This window comes from Equus asinus, unplaced genomic scaffold (genome assembly GCF_041296235.1).
Source record: "Equus asinus isolate D_3611 breed Donkey unplaced genomic scaffold, EquAss-T2T_v2 contig_193, whole genome shotgun sequence".
NCBI lineage: Eukaryota > Metazoa > Chordata > Mammalia > Perissodactyla > Equidae > Equus > Equus asinus.
In genome coordinates this window covers 138,220-159,900 of record NW_027224842.1, presented here as the reverse complement: position 1 = coordinate 159,900, position 21,681 = coordinate 138,220, and the positions used below count along the sequence as shown (strand labels likewise).

The 21,681-nt window shown below is 39.3% G+C and overlaps 1 protein-coding gene across 11 annotated transcripts in view; it reads right to left on the bottom strand.

The window, feature by feature from the left end:
* Positions 1-21,681, bottom strand: part of LOC139043175 (uncharacterized short-chain type dehydrogenase/reductase y4lA-like) — a 91,910-nt gene that overhangs the window by 13,218 nt on the left and 57,011 nt on the right. For 3 of the 11 annotated variants that reach the window (XR_011500255.1, XR_011500256.1, XR_011500252.1), the window contains one exon: positions 20,448-20,606. The exons of 4 other annotated variants lie outside the window; for them this stretch is intronic. Coding sequence is in view for 3 of the 7 variants with exons in the window: in XM_070503453.1 (XP_070359554.1) it covers positions 4,628-4,756 (129 nt within the window). In the remaining 4 variants the exon portion in view is untranslated. Of the gene's footprint in view, positions 1-3,143; positions 3,825-4,595; positions 4,757-20,447; positions 20,607-21,681 lie in introns of those variants that run through there. 4 more of the 11 variants (XR_011500253.1, XM_070503453.1, XM_070503454.1 and 1 more) reach the window with 2 other exon arrangements.

The window sequence follows — 21,681 nt, the reverse complement described above, 5'->3', positions numbered from 1 at the left end:
GAAGAGTAAGTATTTGTTGCCATAATCTATGCAGCAGTCAGCGTTTCACCACTGGGCCGTGATTGGCCTCTGGGGCGGGACGATGCTTAGCATCCTTGGCCCCGACCTTCAATTCCAGTAGCTGCCCCCAGAGCCAGCGACAACTAAACAGGCCCTGGTTGGGAACCTCTAGGCAAGCAAGACGAAGGCATTCTAGACTTTCAAGCTGGAAGAAACTCCACTCAGCCAAGAGGGGAACTTAGATGTCCTGTATGTGAAGAGCCAGGCTGCGGGGCTTGAGATCCCAGCTCCAGCGCCTGTTGGCAGTTCTCTCCCTCACCTGTGTAACAGCGATGACACTAACCACCTGTGCTGGTTTAGGTGACAATTAAACACGCCTTTACTATTAACTCGAGCTTTTGCACACACCCTGTCTCTCTTTGTGGAGCATAGTCCTATGCAGTATTTTAAAATAACTAATGGTTTATTGTTTAACATTTAGCACATTAATACTTGCAGGAGGTGGCAAGTCAAATAGTAGAGGAGCATGCTTACTGAAAAGTAGAGTCCTTTGTCACTTCCCCTGGGCTCTTACAGGAGAATGTTATTAGCATCCAGGTCAGAAGAATTCTCATTTTTTATATACTCTGTTGATTGCTTAAAATCATGTAACATTTTAATGGGTTGCATTTCTTGTGCAGATTTTTCTTTTATCTGGAGTTTTCTAGTGGACTGTCTCAGTTATTCTTGTTGTTGAAGAGTATAGTGTGCTTAGAACTTTTCTATCTTCCTATTGCAGACCTTCCCCTTTTTCTTTCTTTTTTTTTTCTTTTGAGCCAGCAACACTTGTGGAGAATCAGTCATCTTTCTCCCATTGGGCTTGGTTCTTTTCTATACCAGCTGCATAGGTGACTCCCTTAGACTTTCCACTTTCCTTTATTCTTTTCCTCATTTGAATGAAGGATTTCCTGGAACACATGGCATCCTGTTTCTTGTCCTTCTCCCTTGTTTTGCTTGAACACGTTCTCAAGAATCTTTCTAAGAAAAGAGTATGGGCCAGGTAAACAATATGATTTTTCACATGGCCGAAAATAATTTCATTATGCCCTCAAATGGCAAACTATGGTTATCCTTCTGTATCACCATGGTAGTTCTTCTAAAATCCCATCTTTTGCTCAATCTTGTATATCCAACTGCCTGCTTATCATCCCTGTCTGTCTAATAGGCATCTCGTGTGTTTGTTTTGTTTTGTTTTTTGGCTTGAGAAAAAATGCCAGGCTGCCTGCCTTCATCACAGGGAAAGGTTAGGAAACGATTCTGTATACTGTCCTTCACTTACTTTCCCTATTCTCTCCTTTCCTTCACTCTTGTCACTTTGTAATGCTGTGCGGTGAGCCTAGAGCCTCTTGTTTGTGTTATGGCCCACAGCTTCCTGGGCTTCACTTCATCTGTCAAGCAAGGCCCTATGTAGAAGCCCAAAATAGATCGTACTATCTTTTGATAACTTTCTTCCCACTCTGCAGTGTCGTATATTTATTCCATTTTGTACTGAAAATTTTTTATTTCAGAATTCTCTGAGGTGGGGCAGGAGGTGAACTGGAATCTTAATTTTTTAAATAATATGAAAATCTATATAAGTTGTCTACCTTTCTTTTCCCTGGCAGGATGGCTGCATCACATTTTGCCAGTCAACTGAGAAAGGATTTAAGTATTGAGATGATTAGAACTAAAATTGCTGAGGAGAGTTTTCTCTCTCAGAAAGCAGACAGATATGATAAATATGAACGAAAAAGACACTCTGGTTTGACGGATGTCAACCTTCCAACCTTGGAAGGTAGAAATCTTGAATTAGAGGAGACATCTCAAGAGCCTATTCCAGAAGAGATGAGTGTGAGGCAAAGTAAGTAAAGAGCTATTGTAATTTTAACTGCTTTGAAGAGGGGAAAAAGTTGGTTTAATACCTGAGGTTAAAAAATCCTTGACCAGGGGCCAGCTGGGTGGTGTGGTGGTTAGGTTCACATACTCTGCTTCTGCGGCCCGAGGTTTGTGGGTTCGGATCCTGGGCGTGGACCTACATACTGCTCCTCAAGCCTGTGGCAGCATCCAGCAAACAAAATAGAGGAAGCTTTGGCAACAGATGTTACCTCAGGGACAATCTTCCACATCAAAAAAAAAAAAAAAAACTTACCAGAAGAATGGAGTTTTGAAATACCATTCTAAATAACTTGATATTTTCTATGACTAAATACTTCCTATTTAAGGTAAAGGCTGTGAAAGTTCCATTCGCTTGTGGAGTGTTGTAAGTTCTGACTTCTGGAGTTTGAATAAGATAAGTGTTGACAAGATTAATTGATAAGGGACATTAAAATAGAAGTTTTGTAGCTAAATCAGGTCTCAAGTTGTTTAAATGTTCACTGCTTCAATTTTGTCATTTTCCAGGACCAGTGAAATATGCAGCCCAAGGGCCTTCTTTACAGGGAGACCAGCTTTACTCTGAGTGACATGAGAAGCCATTATTGGATTAGTGTGTTTATAATCTGCTTTATGTTTTAAAGCATCACTTACGGATGGTAGGGTGACCAGCATGGCCTCCAGAAGACCAGCTGGGAGATAACTGCAATAATTTAGCTCATGGTTGACCACAGTGGGAACGGCAACCCTGGGTGGTTTCATTCTGGTTACATTTTGAAGTTTGAACCAATAGGATTTCCTAATAGAGTGGATGTAGGTTGATAAAGAAAAGTCAGGATGGTTCTAAGGGTTTTGGCCTGAGCAACTAAAAAAATGGAGTGGCCATTTACTAAGTTGTAAAATACTGAGAGAAGAACTTGCCATCTATAGATGGCAAGTCAGGGTGCTGTCTAGTATGGTCTGATGATGTGAAATATAAAGCTGGGCTGTTTTAGTGAAGAGGAAGAAATAATTGAGAAACAGCAATGAGGGACCACCCCCCACCCCGGCCCGCTTCAGGCCCAGTGATATGACCTTTGTGGGAGAAGAAAACAGTCAACCACTTGAGAGGACAACTAGGGGAGCGTTGTCTTCAGGGGAGAGCCAGGTTACGGTTAGATCAAGAGATGAAGGGAAGAGGAACTTCAGGGAAGTTGAGGATATAGGGGTTTCATCGATGATTAACCACTTCATCATCTGAGCTTTCGCATCTTCTGTTCTCTGCCTGGATTATTTCTTTTAAACAACTTTATTGAGGTAGAATTTGCATACCATAAAATTCACCCATTTAAGTAAATGCCTTTTGTTTAGTAAATTTACTGAGTTGTGCAGTCATCTCCCTGGATTATTTTAAACCCTCACCCAGTGGGCAAACGCACTCTCATTCTTCAGAAACCTTCTCGGGTATTCTCTCTTCTGACAAGCCTTTCCTGACCTCCCCAGACAGGTTTATACTGATTCTCGATTGTGCATTCTCGTAGTCTTCATTCCATGCTAAACCAAATTGAAACTGTGCTCATCTCCCCCACGATACTGTGAGCCCTTCAGGGGCAGAAATTCTCTTATTCTTACTTCCTAAAAATGTCTGGTACATAGTAGCCACTCACATTTTTCAAACAAGTTTAAATAAACATGAAAATACATAGTAGAAACCTGAGTTGAGAATCACAGGTGGGAGATAAGGAATCTGACAGGTCAAGGTGTCATCCAGGGATGCCTCTGAAGCTTGACTGAGGCTGGAGGAGCTGTTTCCAAGATGACTCACTCACATGACTGGCAAGTCGATGCTGGCTTTTGGCAGGAGGCCTTAGTTCTTCGTCATGTGGTGTCTCCATAGGGCTGCCTGAATCTCCTTAAGGCTCCACATGGCCACTGACTTCCACAGCGCAAGTGATCTGAGAGAGAGCAGGGCCAAGCTGCACTGTCTTTAATGATACAGTCTTGGAAGCCACACTCCATCATTCCCACACTTTTCTTGGTGACACAGCTCAGCCCTATTCTGTGTGGAGGGGACAACACAAGGGCATGACTACCAGGAGGTGAGAATTGTTGGAGGTCAGCTTGGAGGTGGGTGATCATAGAAGTTAATTAATTTAAAAGTGAAGTAATGGATGCCTAGGGGATGGCAAGCAGTTAATTTGTGAACAAGAGAAGGCAAAAGGGAGAGAAATTTTGAAAGAACAGGGGTTGAAATGACTTGTGTGGTTAGCGTGCTAAGGAATCAATACGAAGTTACTGAAAGTATTGCTTAGCAGCTGTTGAAGTTAGATAATGGTATTTTAGACATTTGGATAACTTTTTATTTGAATGTTTTATATGCTATTTTCCCCCCTGCTTAGGATCAGCAAAGTCTCTTCTAAGTGATCAACGAAGACAAATGTTCCAGAAATACCTAGAGGAAAAGCGACTGAAAAAATTGAGAAACCTTCAGCGATGACCATTTATAGTGGGTGTTTATAGACATGATAAGACTATTTTTCTTTCATGAATACCAGCACACCAACCAAAAAAGGTAAATTTAGTATCATAACTTGATATTCAGGAATAGTTCTTAACCAGACTTTTCTTTAAGAGATTATACTTGATCTTAGCCAAGAGGCCAAGAAGCGATTATTTGAGAGTTTAAATGACTAAAACAACCCTTTCCCTGTAGTCCCTTTACTCACTTAGCTAGTTGGCAGGAGCTGGGAGTGACATCCTAATAGTTCAGAAGATGGAGATGAGGTCTCTTGGTGCAGCCATAGGTAGGTTGACACGGGATAAAACTAGCAAAGCAGTCAGAGCCAGGCTGGACGGGCAAGGCCGGGCGAAGGATCTGGCGTCCACCCTGTCGGATGCGGAGAGTCAAGAGAGGCTTATACATGAGCTTGTACCATGATCAGATTAATAATTCAGGAAGATTACCCTAGGCTGGAAGATCGTAGTCTGGAAGGGGAAGAACTTATAGGTAGGAAGACTGTAGTGAGACTGTCGTGATGGAATAGATGAGACAGGATAAGGGGACTGGGGCAGTGGGCTTAAAGGAAGAAACAGGTGTGAGACATCTCAGGAGATAAATTTGACGGGGACCAAGCAGATGGTGAGGGGTGAAGGAAATTGAAGAGTCGGAGATAAGATGATTCTGAAGATAAATTAGTTTGAGCAACCATATAAATTGTGCTGCTGCTAAAAGAGGGGTGGAAGGCAGGAAAAGGAACATGCCTAAGTGGGTGCATATTGATAATGCTTTTCCTGCTTTTTCTGCAGCTCATTTGGGCCATCTGGATAACAGGCAGTTGGGAATAAAAATTTGAAAATCAGGACGGAGATCCATGCTGAGTGGTGGATTTAGGATATGATATTGGGAGTATGGATGGGGGTTTAAGCTGTAGGGCTAAATGAGACCACTCCAGTAAAGATATACACATTGTGAAAGAGTGAGGACTAGAGAGCACCTTCAAGTGGGCAGAAGTCAGGTACCAGTGATAGGTCAGATTGGCAGGAGAGCTAAAACAGGACAGAAGCTGGAGGAGGGGTGATCTAAAGAAGAGAATGATCCATGAGTTAAGGGGGATGAAGTTTGAACACAGGCAGCTGGATTTGTAAATTAGGTAGTCACTGGTGATTTGCTCTTTTCAAGGTCGTCTCTTGTTGGCTGTGTATTCATTCCTGATTTAAATAAGAATTGAATAATATAAAAGCTCAAGATATCGCCTGTTTTTGTTTGCTTCAGGAATGTCATTGATTTGAGAGACCTTTGATTACTCTGCATGTGACCTTAGGATAAGGTGGAAGTGACCAAAATTAGTAGAATGTAGCTCAAGGTGGAAAGATACAGAAAAATATGGTGTGTATGTGTTCGAGGAGGGCGAGATTGTTTCTGTTTGGAGGAACATCAGAGAAGACCTCTTGGAAGGGGCTGAATTTAATCTGGCTTCTCAAGAGTATGTAAGGCACCAGTCATTGGTCTAAACTGTAAACAGCTATTTACAAAGTGTTATATGTAGGGGGAAAAAGACACACATTGTTGTGTTAAATAATACGATTCACCAGTAGTTTTTTATTCTACTTAGACAATAGCCATCGCTGAATATTGTTTACTTTGTGCCTCGTTTCTTCAGCACTAGATCTTCCCTGAGATTTGGAGAAGCAAGTGGCTTCTAATCTACAGAAGAAGTCTGATTGTGCTTCTTCAGGAATTTTAGAGTTGATAAATAACTTATCACTTTTAATCAATCCTTCTCTTGCTGGATTTCTTCCTTGCTTTGTGATCAGGTCTCCATTTTCTTATGGACAGAGGACAAGTGCACAATCATTGGATTTGAAGGCAAACTGTCAAAGCTAAGAAAGTAAGCTGTGCAGTATCTTTTCATAAACAGGAGAGAAGAGATCTTAATACTCTAGTTTCTTCATTGACCCCTTCCAAATATTTCCAGTTCATCATATTAACAAGGATTCTAATACCTGGAAAATATAGTATGAAATTTCTCCTTTGTGCTCACTGAGAAATATGAGTAAGTTTTGAGGCTTTTAAGCATAATTTAAATCAAACCAGAACCAGAAAAGAGAGTAATTTAAGTTAGCAAGTATCTTTTTGCCATAAATGATTAAGGGTTGGATGACTAAGGGTAAAATTTAACTTTAAAATGGAGACTTTATTTTGTAATGAGACATGGAAGTAAATTATGGCAGTTCATTTTTTTTAACTTTGTCTGCTTTTGATTGTTTTAATGCTGTTCCATCTTGTATGGATTGCCAGGTCAAAGGCCAAAGCCCAAATGGAGCTGACTAGGGTGAAGTTGATAGTAGATAATTGTTACTAAAATGATGAATCGTGCTCCTTTTCTCAGAGTAAGTAAATTCATTTTAAATCTATTATCAGCTTCAATCAGAGTGATTATTTTACTAGAGTTAACAGTACCAAACTCCCTGTTATTGGCATGGTGACATAGAGCAGTTTTGGCTAGATGCTAAGGAAGTACTCACTTGAAATATTCATTGCCAAACATCCCTTATGAGATCTATACCAACTCTGTGTGTCACTCTGTTTGTTTACTGGGCTCTATTATGCATCCATGTCACTATAAAATGCAGATAGGGATATAAAGCACGTAGGGTGGGGGATAAACTTACGGGTCTTCAGAACACCATTATGGACAAAGTTAATAGGACGATTACTAAAATAAAGTGAAGTGGGCAAGGAGGTAAATAGCATGTCTCTTTATCAGGTGAGAAGGCTCCGTTTCACGTATTCAATAAATTGAGTCACTGCCATGTTCCTCTAGGCTCTAGGATATAGTAATGAATAAAGCAACATTCCCTGTTTTCATGGAGCTTACATGTGAGATAGGCAATGAAAAGAAAAATATATAGTATGTGATGGTCCTAAGTATTATGCGGGAAATAAAAAAAAAAAAAGAAGGCAGATGGGGAGTATTGAAGCTGGTACAGGGTGAGCTTCCGATGGGGCCTCACTGAGACGGTGGCGCTTTGAATGCAGTCTCCAAGGAAGTTGCAGAGTGCACTGTGGGAAGAGTTTTCTATCCAGGAGAAGATTTTTCCAGACAAAATTCAAAAGTTTTGAAGCGAAAACATGCTGGTATGTTTAAGGACTCTCAGAAGATTATAGTCAGCTATTTAGAATAGCTTAGGCTATTAGCATTTTCAAAATTCTAGGATTCTACAAAAAGTTTGTAAGGAAATCTATATAATGGAAAACTTTTTTCATCTCATCTTATTTGGGGTGGTGGATTTTTTGCTGGGTCATTTACAATAGATTTCAGATGAGGGGTCAAAATACCGATTGAAAATGTGGTAATTTGATTCATCAAGCAATTAAATCACATACCACCTAATCTTTTCAATAGATCATTAATAGGAGTGATGTTCGAGCAACACGATCTGGTCAAAGACAAACTTCTGAAAAGAAAGTGTCCAACGAGAAAAAGGTAGCTTATTATTGTAAGCTCTGACGTTGCCGCAACAATGCTTTAGTAATTACCGAAAGCATTTAATTTCATGGTTCCCGCAGCAGGGCAGCCTGCAATGCCCACGTGCGTGAGAACCACTCGGTCGATGACTCAAAGAGCGAAGCAGACCTCGGGGGCAGGCACCGCCAGTGCAGCCTCTGCGGGAGCAGCCTTGGCTGTGCCGGCCACGCGAGCGGCACGTGGTGAGAACTGTTCCTTCATCAGTGGCTGAAGTAGAATGCTCTGGTCCCTGAGGTTTTTCGTGTTCAGTTTTTAAAGTCATCGTGTACTTCTTTGAGTAGGCGAGGAGGAAACGGGAGATTCCAGGTCCCCAAGACAGGTTCAGTGCCCCACCATCCAGTTAGCACACAGTGGGCGCTCAAGCGGTGAAGCGTGTGCATCGGTGGGCAGCGCCACAAAGTGAAGATTAATGGCCCCAGTAAATTACAGCCCATTTGTTTGGTGGAATACAGTGTAGCGTTTAAGAACGATCCTGTGAAAGACACTTCATGACATGGTCCAGGATGTATTAAGTGGGCAAAGAAAACAGGTCCAATTCTGAACAGTGTGATCACAATTCTAAAATATGTATGTGAATATGTGAACATAGGAAAAAAACTGGAAAAGCATACCCTGAATTGTCAGCAGTGATGATTTCTGAGTAAGGTCATCTTGAGTGATTTTTATTTATTTATTTTTTGAGGAAGATTAGCCCTGAGCTAACATCTGCCGCTAATCCTCCTCTTTCTTGCTGAGGAAGAGTGGCTCGGAGCTAACATCCGTGCCCATCTTCCTCTGCTTTATATGTGGGACACCCACCACAGCATGGTTTCGACAGGCAGTGGGTGGGTCCGCACCCGGGATCTGAGCACCTGGGCTGCCAAAGCAGAAGCGTGAACTTACCTGCTGCGCAGCGGGGCCAGCCCCTCTGGGGTGATGTTTTTTGCATTGTTTTTGTGCTTTGCTTTTCCTGATTTTCTATAATAAATATGCATTTGATAGTCAGAGGCAAAAGGTAAAATACTTTAGCACCTTTGGTTTTGTAAACAGATATCCTATACTTGGCAGGAAGTTTTATCTGTATTTATCGTATTTAAATAGGGTATTTTAAATAGGATATTTTAAAATGACTTTTAATCACAAAATCCATTAAGGCATAGATTCATATTGTTGCCTTTTTTTCTTTCCCAAATTACCTAGTACTTTTTAATTTTTTTCGAGGAAGATTGGCCTTGAGCTAACATCTGTGCCCATCTTCCTCTAGTTTATATGTGGGACAGCTGCCACAGCATGGCTTGATAAGCAGTGCATAGGTCCATGCCCAGGATCTGAACCAGCAAACCCCGGGCCACCAAAGTGGAGTGTATGAACTCAGCTGCTATGCCACTGGACCGGCTCCTTACCTAGCATTTTTAATGCAGAATTTTCTATCTAGTCAAAATGGATCTGTTATGTCATTTTTATTTTAGATAATATAACAGAAAGAAAAGTACCAGATCAAGGAAGGCCTGCCAAAAAGATCGAAGAAGAACCAGGCAAGGTAGAGTATAAGTATCTGTTTATTTCTAGACATTTGGAAAATCTCATTTTTATTTTCATGAAGCTGAAATTAAGCTTACAAAACTGCTTCAAGAGGTTAACCTCCACGTGTGTGAAAACCTCTTGAAGCACAAGGAAGCGTCAAGAGGGTTGACTGTTATGGTTTGTGAGGTGTCTCATCTTTAAAACCTTATAGGTAGAGAATGTGTAGTTTGGTTAACAGAAGAGAGAAAATAAAAACACAGCTGATGGAAACCTTCATGTGAGCATCGGCTAGGAGATGGGTGCAGTGGGTGAAATGCGTTGACTCTGGATTCAGCTAGGCCTGAGTTTGCCTATTGTCTCGCTTCCAATTGGCTATATAATCTTGGGGAAGCTATGAGTTTGTTCTCCCAGCTGTAACATGTAATATCTACACAGAGTAGTTTCAAGAATGAAATCACCTGACGTTTCTGACAGCATCTAGCATAGTGCCTGGTAGAGTCTTCAAAAAGAGCCACCATTTCGAGGACCCAATCCCTTAATTTATAATCCATGCTATAATTCCTTAGCCTTAAAAAAAAAAAACAAAGTTATGCCAAAGTGTAAGAAACCTGGCTAGGTTCTTACCAAAAATCAGACATAGATCCTCCAAGGAAGGCAGTACAGGGTGATCTTCACAGGCGAGCAGCTGGACCTCACAGCTCCTCCCTCAAGGTTGGTTTTCTCCTTAAGGATTATCGCTAGTGTCTACCTTTGCAGCCACACAGGCCTCAAGCACAGTGTTACCCTTAAACTCTAGTCCGGGTAGAAATACGTATCTCATTAAAACTCAGAAACGTAGAAACCTCTAAAAATTATGTTGAAATGAGTGGATTAAATTGGCAAAGGTGGTTGAAAGGTACAAACTTCCAGTTATAAAATAAGTAAGTAGAGAATGTAATGTACTGCATGGTGACTACAGTTAATAATATTGTATATTTGAAAGTTGCTAAGAGTAGATCTTAAAAGTTCTCATCACAAGAAAACAAAATTTGTAACTGTGCATGGTGATGGATGTTAACTAGACTAACTGGGGTGATCATTGCACAATATACAAATATTGAATCATGTTGTATACCTGAAACTAATGTAATGTTGTATGCCAATTATATTACAGTAAAAAAAACTACCAAATAACAAATTGACTTGAAAAAGAAAATACGCTTCACATTTTATATGGTTAATCTTACTGTGCCACATTGAAAAATAGTTTTGCTCATATGATAAACTTATTTATAATAATCCAAAGTTATTAAAGATTTTGTCCTTGACAATACTGGTAATCCAATAAACATTGGATTTCTGATTCTCAAACCTTTGTAATTATCAACATAATTTAAGTAAAAAGATACGTATTTGTTAGGTGAGAGAATTTTTCCACCTTAGTTTTCATATATTTTAATTTTTGGTAATACCTAAAACCTATTATATAGTTTTTTTAATATGGATTGGTTCTCCCTCTTTCTGGACCATAGCAATGGTTTATGTAGCTGGTCTTCTGACTCCATGTAAACATTTAATTGTATTTGTTTTTGTTTCTTAAATTATGTACGTGGGACATATCTCTTAACTTTCACATTTTCGGGCCTAAAAAATTGGTGGAATATATCCCAAGAAGAGAGACTCTCACTCTATTCTGTTTATTCACATCCAGGTCATGTCTTTTAAAGTTGATAGCGAAGTAAATACTTTGGAATCACAAACCAGTGTGACAAACGGAAGGGATCCAGATGGAGTCTTATCCAAAGTGGAAAAGTTACCTGAGACAAATCCTGCAGAAGTGAAAGGGAGGCCATCCTTCGCACCAGTAGATTTTCTGTTTCGGCCACCAGATGGTCTGAAGAGCTATGACGTAACACCTAGACTCCAACAAGCACCGCTACTTTGACAGCCAGTGACAGAATGAGATGTTATGAATGAATTCCTTGCTGACATGGAGAACGAATGCCTTTCTTAAATTTGGCCTGTGCTTTTTAAGTTATTTAGTTAGTAAACTATGTTCATTATAAATCATGAAAATTTGACCTTTCCAAAAAATTTTTCAGAAGGATACAATAATGTATTTGTCAGATTTGATATTTTGTGTGCATTATTATTTTCACGATTCAATTTGCTTTTTTTTGCTTTTAAGAAGTGACTTAATTGCAACACTTAGAAATAAATTTTTAGAAAGAAGAAATTGCTATACTGCAGCTCAGACATGGTTTGGATTTTTTTGTTTGTGTTTTTTTTACTGAGTACTACTTTATAAAAGCTATCTCAAAAGACAAAATGATTAACTTGTAAAGTGGGGAGAAAAAATCAGTTTGAATCTTTACAAGAAATGGCAAGGTTGCTTTCCAAAGGCTGGCTGGCGGCAGATTGACCGAGAACTGCTCTGCGGCATCTGAGACTCCTAAGTGTGTATGTCCGGTTGAGAGGGCTTTGCATCTGTGGATCTCATCACAGGGGGCAGAGACGGGCCTTCCCGCTGGAGGTGTTTACGGTTTTTCCCTCTAGATTAGACATGTTTTAAAAAACAGAAACATATTTCTATTTTATCCCATGTTTTTAAAAAACAACATAATTTTGAAATCCTTCAGTGAGATGTATGGGTTCATGTTTTACGAAGTGTATTTTTGCTCTTGCTTAGTGATGAGGCTCCAGAAGTAACAAAAGAAATGTTGGCACACAAAAGTGAAACTTCAGTACATCAAGATTCCGACGAATTACGCCGTCCTTTGAGTTCTCTGACAGTTGGGAGCACAGGTATGGTATTTTCATGAATTTTTTACTTGTTTCTCTGGGTTATGGTTTATCAGAGATCGTTTAGAGTCTTTTCCACCATGTGTCTCACCATGTAGCTCAGGGTGTGATCTCAGGGTCAGAAGAGACGGAAAAGCATGGGGAGGGCTATCTGGAAACAGAGCTGGAATGAGGACTGCAGACTGAGAGGGGGACCGAAATGTAAATTTCAAGAGATGAAGAACATTGAGAGACACTGTAAAAGGAGATCTGATGAATGAAATCTTTGAGGCAGAAATAAAATTTTATTTAAATTTTAAATTTATTTACAATTTTAAATTTCAATGTTGAAAAAATTGAAGGATTTAAGAAATTTGTCTTGTGGGGGATGTCGTTATAGGAGTTGCTGCTTTGAAATGTATATGTAATGTTTTCTTTAATCTATAGATCGTGTCTTAAATAAAAATGAAACTACTACTGAAAATTTACATGGCTTTCCAATAAAAGAAGTCCCATCACTTGAAATAAAGGAGGATCAGACATCTCAGCAGCGACATGTGCTGCATTTCAGGTCTGTGCGTTTGTTCCCAGTGTAAGCATTTTGTATTAATGTCTAGACATTTAAAACCAAAATTAAACTATTTTAACCTTAATATAATACGTAGATGAATTAGGAGGAAACTGACCTTGAGTGATTTTTATTTATCTTTTAAATTAAAAATCTTTTTCAATGGCTAGTATATTCATGTGGTTGCTAACTTAAAAGATAGAAAGAGGTACAAGTGAGAAGCCTTTTTTCCAACTCTGCTCCCAACCCTACAGTTCGAACCTTCCACAGAGGCAAGTGTTATTCATTTCTTGTGAATTCTTCCAGAGATACATAATGCATATGTAGATAAACTTTTTTTAAATGTAAACAGTAGCATACTATTCTGTTTTCATTTAATGTTAAATGTAGGAGATATTCCATTTTAGTCCTTTAAGAACTTTCTCATGCTGTTTTTGTGTGTGTTTTAATGGCCGCATGGTATCCAATTGTATGGCTACACCACGATTTACTTAGTAGGTCCCTGTTGCTGGTTGTTTCCATTGAGTTCAGTCTGGTAGTATTACTGTCAAGCCTGCAAAAAACAAGCCTGGATGCTTTTCAATCCTCTCCTGTGCAAATAAATAAAGACCTCAATTTACATTCCCTCAGCAAAATATGGGAGTTCCTATTTTATCATACCTTTTTTTTCAAACAAAGAAACTAAGTTAATGTTTATTTTACAAAAGAAGGATAGAGGGAGATGATGGTAGGCTCCTTGGCCCACTAAATCATAAGATAGGATTATGTTTCTCCAACTATGAAGACTGAAAATTAGAGTTCCTGTTTGGGAACCTAAAAGCCATGTCACCTAAATGCCTTGGACACAGATCAGAGGACTGCATCTGGAGAAAGGCCCCAACGCTCCACATCACACAGGAAATGATGACATACTATGTTCTTGAGTGAATGTAGCAAGGAGATTCTCACATCTTTTCCAATACAGTACTAACCACTTTTTTGGGCTTTGACAATCAAATAGAGGAGAAATATTATCTTCCTATACTTTTAATACTCATTTGTTCTATTATGAATGAGTATATTTCAGAGCCACTTCAGCTGTTTGTAGAACGTAAGGTTTTATGATTGTAAGGGATTTTAGAGATGAGCTAGTCCACCGTGTTGTTGGACTGAGACATTGAGATAATAAGCAATTTACCCAACTAAATAATGTCGGATCTAAGACAAGTCTCCTTTCTCATTAATTAAGTTTTCATTAGATATAAACAGCTAATTTTTTCTTCTAAGAAAAAAAACTATCCTCAGTTTCTCCTGCTAAGATGCTTTTTATAAAGAGACAGATTCAATTTATCTTGGGCCGGGGTTTCTCAACTTGCACTACTGACATTTCAGATTGGATAATTCTTGTTGTGGGGCCGTCCTCTGCATCGCAGGATGTTGTGTAACGTCCCAGACCAGTAGCACTCCTCTGGTTTGTGACAAAGGTGCTCTAGACACTGCCAGATGTCCCCTGGGGGGCAAAATTGACCAGTGTTGAGAACTACCGCCCTTGGACAAGCAAAGCCTACTAATTAGAATCTGTGAGGCCCTGACACTGTAATTCCAGTCTTACAGGGTTTAGCTTCAACTTACTCTGGGCAGTTGGGTTGGTCTCAGTTCCATGGGCAATACCAGAAGTAAAGACAGAACTCAGGCATGTCTGGTTCTTTCTGTTTCATCTCTGATAAATGAGAACGGAAAGAACTAGAAATATTAGCTTGGAAAGTTGCTCTTGGCATTAACCATCCACGTAAGTTTTAGGTGTAGAAAGATGGACATGTATAGGATATCAACTTGTATTTATGGATTTTAATATATCACAGTTCATAAAATAAGCATCAGCTCTGGAAAATCGCTATTGTATAAGTGTCATATTGCTAATACTTAGATATTAGTATGAGAAACATTTGTAAAGCTGAAACATGTCATAATTTTAGAAAGATTCTCTGATATGAAAGAGAGGAATTAATATTGACCGACTGCCTTGAGTGGGAAAGGAAGCTTGAAGTATAGATTCCAAACAAAGGGGAGGGAACATTTATGTTTTTTGTCTTAGCTTTGTTTATTTTATTTTATTTATGTATTTATTCTTTTTAGGAAGATCGGCCCTGAGCTAACATCTGTTGCCAGTCTTCCTCCTTTTTTTCCCTCTCCCCAAAGCCCTGACATAATAGCTGTATATCCTAGTTGTAGGTCATTCTAGTTCTTCTGCGTGGGATGCCAGCACAGCATGGCCTGATGAGCGGTGTGTAGGTCTGGGCCCAGGATCTGAACCAGTGAACCCTGGGCTGCTGAAGGTGAGTGCATGGACCCAACCACTTGGCCACCAGGGTGGCTCTGCATTGTTTATTTTAATATGTCTACATTTATCTGAAACAAAAATCTAGTGTTGCCGAACTTTATAGTTTTGTTAATCAAAATAGCAAGACTTTTCATTTCTCAACATACGTTCACTAGTATCTCTGTGCTAAAATGGTAGATGACTTATAAGGTGTAAGTAATTAGAATGTTAGCAATCATTCCTGGGAGTTAAACGTTTGCCTATTTATTGTTAGATTTTTTATGACTTTTTGAGTGACATCTATATCTAGTATTGTTTAATTATGCAAAATATTTTCTGAATGAAAATGACCTAAATAAATATGGAACAAATTTTCTGATATTTCCTTAATCTTATTTGGAGAAGCTTTTTAGAAAAAATCATTTGTGTGCTGTGTGAAGTCCTTAGATGCTGATGTACAGTGAGTTGTTTGAGGTTGAATTCTTGTAAAATACAAGGTGAGCAGAATGCTGTTTACTATGTAGCAACATATATGAGAATGAATATTGCTACGTTTTAGTGGGAACAGAAGCAGACAGTTAATGCTCAGTATTTGTATGACAAAGTTTTGTAGTCGATGTTTTTTTGTTTTGCTTTAAGGTAAGAGTTTGATTCTGGAAGCCCCAGGATATTTGGGGTGAGGTCGTCTTATCAGCTGGCTGACTTGCAATCAAGGTCCTGTTTTGTTCTCTAGCTTTTAAAAATCTCATCTTTTCCTTAGCAGAAGATCTTATTCCCCTCGCAGTTGGTCAAAAAAGACTCCTTAAGGCAGAAATATTCAAACGGTTTGAAGAACTGGTGGACAATTTGGAATACAAATGAGGCAAAAAGGATACCACCTGTGCAGACCTGGATGGGTTCTGGAACATGGCCAGCCTTCAGGTATGTGGCCAGGATTTGGAATGGCTTAACTTTCGAGTCGCATGTTTTTGGAAGTGAGGTAACAGTAGTAAAATGGGAGTAGTAGAGGCTGCTTAGGTATCTGTAATATTAAAGGAGATATTAGCCCCTTTACAAACTGTAAAGCACTGTCTAAATTTTATGGCTGCTGTCCCCTCCTCCTGCATACTGTCAGGGTAATTTCTATATGGGTTGGAAATTGAGATTCTATTCAGCTGTTGCCTAGTCTGTGATGATTCCATGTGTGCGAAAATGAGGACGAGTCTTCAGTAGCTGGGTCCATCGAGCAGTTATTGTCCCTGCTGTGTGTCAGGCGTTGTATGAGGAGCTGACAAATAGGCACATTCTCTACCCCAGAGGAGTTTATAGTTTTATCAGAGTCAGACATAGCCCTCATACCAATCTGGTGTAGAAAGCGCTGATAGAGGCCGTTACTAGGAAAATCAGTGAAGGTAGGGAGATGACAATTTCTAGCTTTTTGAGCTTATTTTAGAAATAAGCATATAAAATACTAATTCAAGAACCAGTGGCCAAGAACCATGAGACATTTGCAGACAGCCCGAAACCTGGAAGAAGGGGCCGCAGCAGCACAGGAAGGAAGCTGTCTGGATGAGGCCATGGGCTGATCCAGGAGAAAGAACTTTAAAAGCAAGTGTTAATATGCTCAAAGAGACCAGGCATTTTTTCTGCCAAATGAGAACAGCTATGCAAAAAAGAACATTCAGAGAACGACAACAAGAGCTCTTTGAAGTTAAAAACTATATGAGCAGAAATGTAAGATTCACTAGAAAGATGGAATATGAAGCTGAGATCTCCCATAAATTAGAGCAAAAAGAGAGAGATAAAAGAGGAGAGACTAGATAAGAATATTAAGGGGACCAGTCTAGGAAGTATAATATCCAAATAACAGGGATTCCAGAAAAAGAGAACAGAAAAAATAGTGGAGAGGAAATGATCAATGAAATAGTTTGACATTTTCCTGGAACTGGAGGACCTGAATTCCAGATTGAAGGAGCCCATTGAGTGCCTAGCACTGTATGTCAGTGTAGACACACACCAATGCACAATGAAATATAATTGTACAACTCTTGGGATGAGGAGAAACATCTAGAAACTTCCAGAGAGCAAAAACAAGTTTCATACAAAAGGTCAAAAATCAGAATATCCCTAGATTTCTCAACAGCGACATCGAAAGCTGGGAGAACAAGGCCCTCGAACTTCTCGGGGAAAATAACACTCAGCCTGGTGTTGTATACCCAGCCAGTCACGCTTGAGGGTGGAAAGGCATGTTTCAGACACACACAGTCTGAAATTTTACCTCCCAGGCACCCTTTCTCAGGAAACTGAGAACGGCCCTCACAAAAATGAGGGAGTAAGCCAAGAAAGGGGAAGGAGCTGGGACAGATCCCCAAAAAGTCTAAGGGAATTGTGGCTGAGGTGAGTAAAGAGGGTGAGCAGCAGGCTTAGGAAGCAGCTGTTCAGACTGGAGCAGGAGGCTGGGGCTCGGCGAGATACTGTCTCTGAGGCTGAACGGAACAGAATACCCGAGTGGTTTGCTTTTCTAGTTGTATTAAGAGGGAATTTATACATACTGTGCAGACTTTAGAGGCAAATTGATGATAGATACATTAAAAAACTAAGCAAACAAAAAGCAAAGCAATGATGAAGTCTAGAGAAAAATGTGAAGAAACACAATATTCTGGTAATTATATGGCGCAGAAGTGAATAGTGTTTATGGAGTCACTTTATGACCAGTTGACATAATAATGAGTTGGTTCACTAGCATCCTTCAATGGTGACCAATTAATTTTGTCTTTCTTAGTATCATAATTATTTTATGGATTTAAAAGTATTTGTGTTGGCATCTTTTACAGTCATTATCTTTAGTGATGCTCATTTCCCAGTTTTGGCCAGTGGGAGCCTCTTCAAGTTGGCTCCTGGGGCTTTTATTTATTTTAAAGAGCTATACTGAGGATAAACAATCTACATATGATAAAATCTGCCCATTCTAAGTGTAAAAGTCAATGATGTTTAGTAAATTTACAGAGTTGTGCAACCGTCGCTGCAATCCAAACTTAGAACGTTTTCCTCACCACAGAAAGATGCCTCTTGCCTGTTTTCAGTCAGTTCCCATTGCCACTCCCAGTCCCAAGCAACCACGAGTCTCCTTACTGTCTCTGTAGATTTGCTTTTTCTGAACGTTTCATTCTAAGAATCACCCAATATGTGGTCTTTTGTATGTGGCTTCTTTCCCTCGGCGTGGTGTCTCTGGGGTTCCTCCATGTTGCAGCACATGCCTGTACTTTGTTCCTTTCATGGCTGAGTAGCGGTTCATGGAGACATCAGTCTGTATCGTCCAGTTGATGGACATTTCCACTATTTGACGATTACGAATAATCTATGAATATTCACTTACAAATCTTCATGTGGGCATGTTTTCTTTCACTTGGGTAGATATGGCTGGATCATGTGGTAAATTTCTGTTTAACTATTTAAGAAACTGCCAAACTGCTTTCCAAATTGATTACACCCTTTCACGTGCCCGCCAGCAGTGTGTGAGAGCTCCTGTTGCTCCGCATCCTCACCAGTGCTTGCTCCTGTCTCTCTTAGTATCGGCCATCCTGTGGGGTGTGAACTGTCATATTGTAGATTTGATTTGCATTTCCCTAATGAGTAATGATGATCAGCATCTTTTCATGTGCTTATTATTAGACATTTGTATGTCGTCTTCGGTGAAATATCTATTCAAATCTTTTTGCCCATTTTTAATTGGGTCTGTCTTTTTATTATTGAGTTGTAAGTGTTCTTTGTATATTCTGGATACAAGTCCTTTATCAGAAATATTTGCAAATATTTCCTCCCAGTTTGTGGCTTGTTCTTTAATTTTCTTAATGGTATCTTTTGGAACACAGCTGTTTTTAATTTTGATGAAGTTCAGTTTATCAATTTTTTTAATGTTGTGATTTTGGCATTATTTCCAAGAACTCTTTTTGCCTAACCATAGGTCACAAAGATTTTATCTTATGTTTACTTCTAAAAGCTTTATCTCTTTCACTTAGGTCTGTGAACAATTGGAGTTCATTTTTTAAAAAAATTAAGTTGTGATTAATTATTTTTTGCTAGGAAAGATTTGCCCTGAGCAAATCTGTTGCCAGTCTTCCTCTCTTTTTTTTCCTCCCCAAAGCCCTGGTACATAATTGTGTATTCTAGTTGTAAGTCCTACTAGTTCTTCTGTGTGAGCTGCCACCACAGCATGGCTACTGCTAGACAAGTCATGTGGTTCCACACCCAGGAACTGAACTTGGGCTGTCAAAGCACAGCATACTGAACTTTGACCACTAGGTTATCAGGGCTGGCTCTGGAGTTCATTTTTGTGTATGGTGTAGGAAAGAGCCCAAATTCATATTTTTTCTTGCAGATATCCACTTTTCTCAGTCCTGTTTGTTGGAAAAAACTATCTTTTCCTCACTGAATTGCATTGGCACTTTTGTTGAAAATCAATTGGTCATAAGTGTAATCCTGAGTCTTTTTGACATTTAAATTTTTTTGAGAAAGGGAGATTGAGAGTACCTATTTGTATAAATGCAAATAGAGTACCTATTTGTATAAATGCAAATAGAGTACCTATTTGTATAAACGGAGACTCAAAGCATATTTACCCAACTGTTGACAGTGGTTACCACTTTGAGGAGATTGGAAATACCAGAAGGATGGGATCATACATTCCCATCCTGCTAGTATGTATATTATTTGAATCCTTTAAAATGAGATTGTGCCAGGGTCAGCCCAGTGGTATAGTGGTTAAATTTGGCACACTCCACTTCATTGCCCCAGGGTTTGCGGGTTCTGATCCCAGGCATGGACCTACACCACTCATCAAGCCATGTTGTGGTGGTGACCCACGTACAAAATAGAGGAAGACTGGCACAGATGTTAGCTCAGGGCCAGTCTTCCTCAAGCGAAAAAAGAAGAGGATTGGTAACAGATGTTAGGGCCGATCTTCCTCACCAAAACAATAAAAATGAAAATAAAATGAGATTATGTCAAGAGAAAGAGAAGGCAAGCTACAGACTAGGGGAAACTTTTGCAAAAGACCTATCTGATAAAGGACTGTTTTCTAAAATATACAAAGAACTCTTAAAACTCAACAATGATAAATCAAGCAACCTGATTTAAAAATGGACAAAAGAACTGAACAGACAGACACTTGATCAAAGAAGACAGATGGATGGCAAGTAAGTGTATGAAAAGATAAGATGCTCAACATCATATGCCCTTAGAGAATTGCCAGTTAAAAGTAAAATGAGACACTAGTACACACTTATTAGAATGGCAAAGATCCAAACCGCTGACAGCACCGGATGTTGGTGAGGATGTGGAGCAACAGGAGCACTCATTCATAGCTGGTGGGGGTGCAAAATGGTGCAGCCACTTTGGAAGACAGTTTGGCAGTTTCTTACAAAACTAAACAGAGTCTTACCATACGATGCTGCAGTCACGCTCCTTGGTGTTTGCCCAAATGAGCTGAAAACCTGTGTCCAGACAAACATGTGCACAGATGTTTATAGCAGCATTGTTCATAATTGCCAAGACTTGGAAGCAATGGATATGCTCCTCAGTAGGAGAAGGGATAAATAAACTGTAAAAAAAAAACAAAAAAACAAAAAAAAAACGGAGAGATTGTGTTCACACTGTATAATTTAGGATATCTCTCCTACCATTTTAGTCATCAAAATAGTTTGGGAGTTATTCACATATGACATCCTTTATGTAGATTTTTAACATAAAATAACAATGAACAATTTTACCATAAGAATTCATTTGAATACAAAATTGACAATGACAGTCTAATTTTATGTCACCAGTCCAAGTCGTTGTCAATTTGTTTGAAGCTTTTATGCATTAATTTGTAAATTTAATATGGTTAGCATTAATCTGATAAACTTGTGCTTCATTTATTAACAGATACAGGATCTACGCCAGAAATTCAACAATCTGACCATACTTGAGGAGTGTGGATGGGAGAAAGCCAGCAATACGAGCAAAGATGTGTTTCAGGTAAATTTGTGGATTTCTAATATAGACTTTTACTTTAATGAATTTAAGCTTTAGAAACATTTAGCTTCAGGTTTTTCATTTCACAAAACGTGTCATCTATTACAATGTCCTGATTGTCTTGAAAGAGTGAGGAAAGGTCAACACAAAATTCAGGATGGTTATTTCTGGCGGGGGAGGTGGGGCTGAGATTGGATTTGGTCCTCCTGAGAGCTTCTGAGTTGCTAAGTAACGGTATGTACCAGTGTGTTTTATTCTTTAAACTGTACCTATACATTGTTTTGCAGTAATAATAGCAGTAGTACATAATTTATATAATGTGCCAACTATGCTTCCCAGGCCCTCACACACATTGACTCAGTTAATCCTCACAACAGTCCTGTGAGGTGGGTGCCGTTATCCCCGGGTGGGGAATCTGAGGCCAGGAAGACTCGAGCACGTGCCCAGGGTGGAGCTGGGTTTCTCATTCCAGAACCCATGTTCTTAACCCACAGGTTATGCCATCTCTGCTTTCTATACTCTTGTGCGTGATATATTTCAAAATGAAAGAACTTTTTAAGTAGAAAAGAGGAACAATGACTCTTAGACTCTCTCTCTTCTTCCCAAATTTTATCATGTAAAATTTCCTATTTTCTCTGTAAAATTGGCTTTGTTGACAT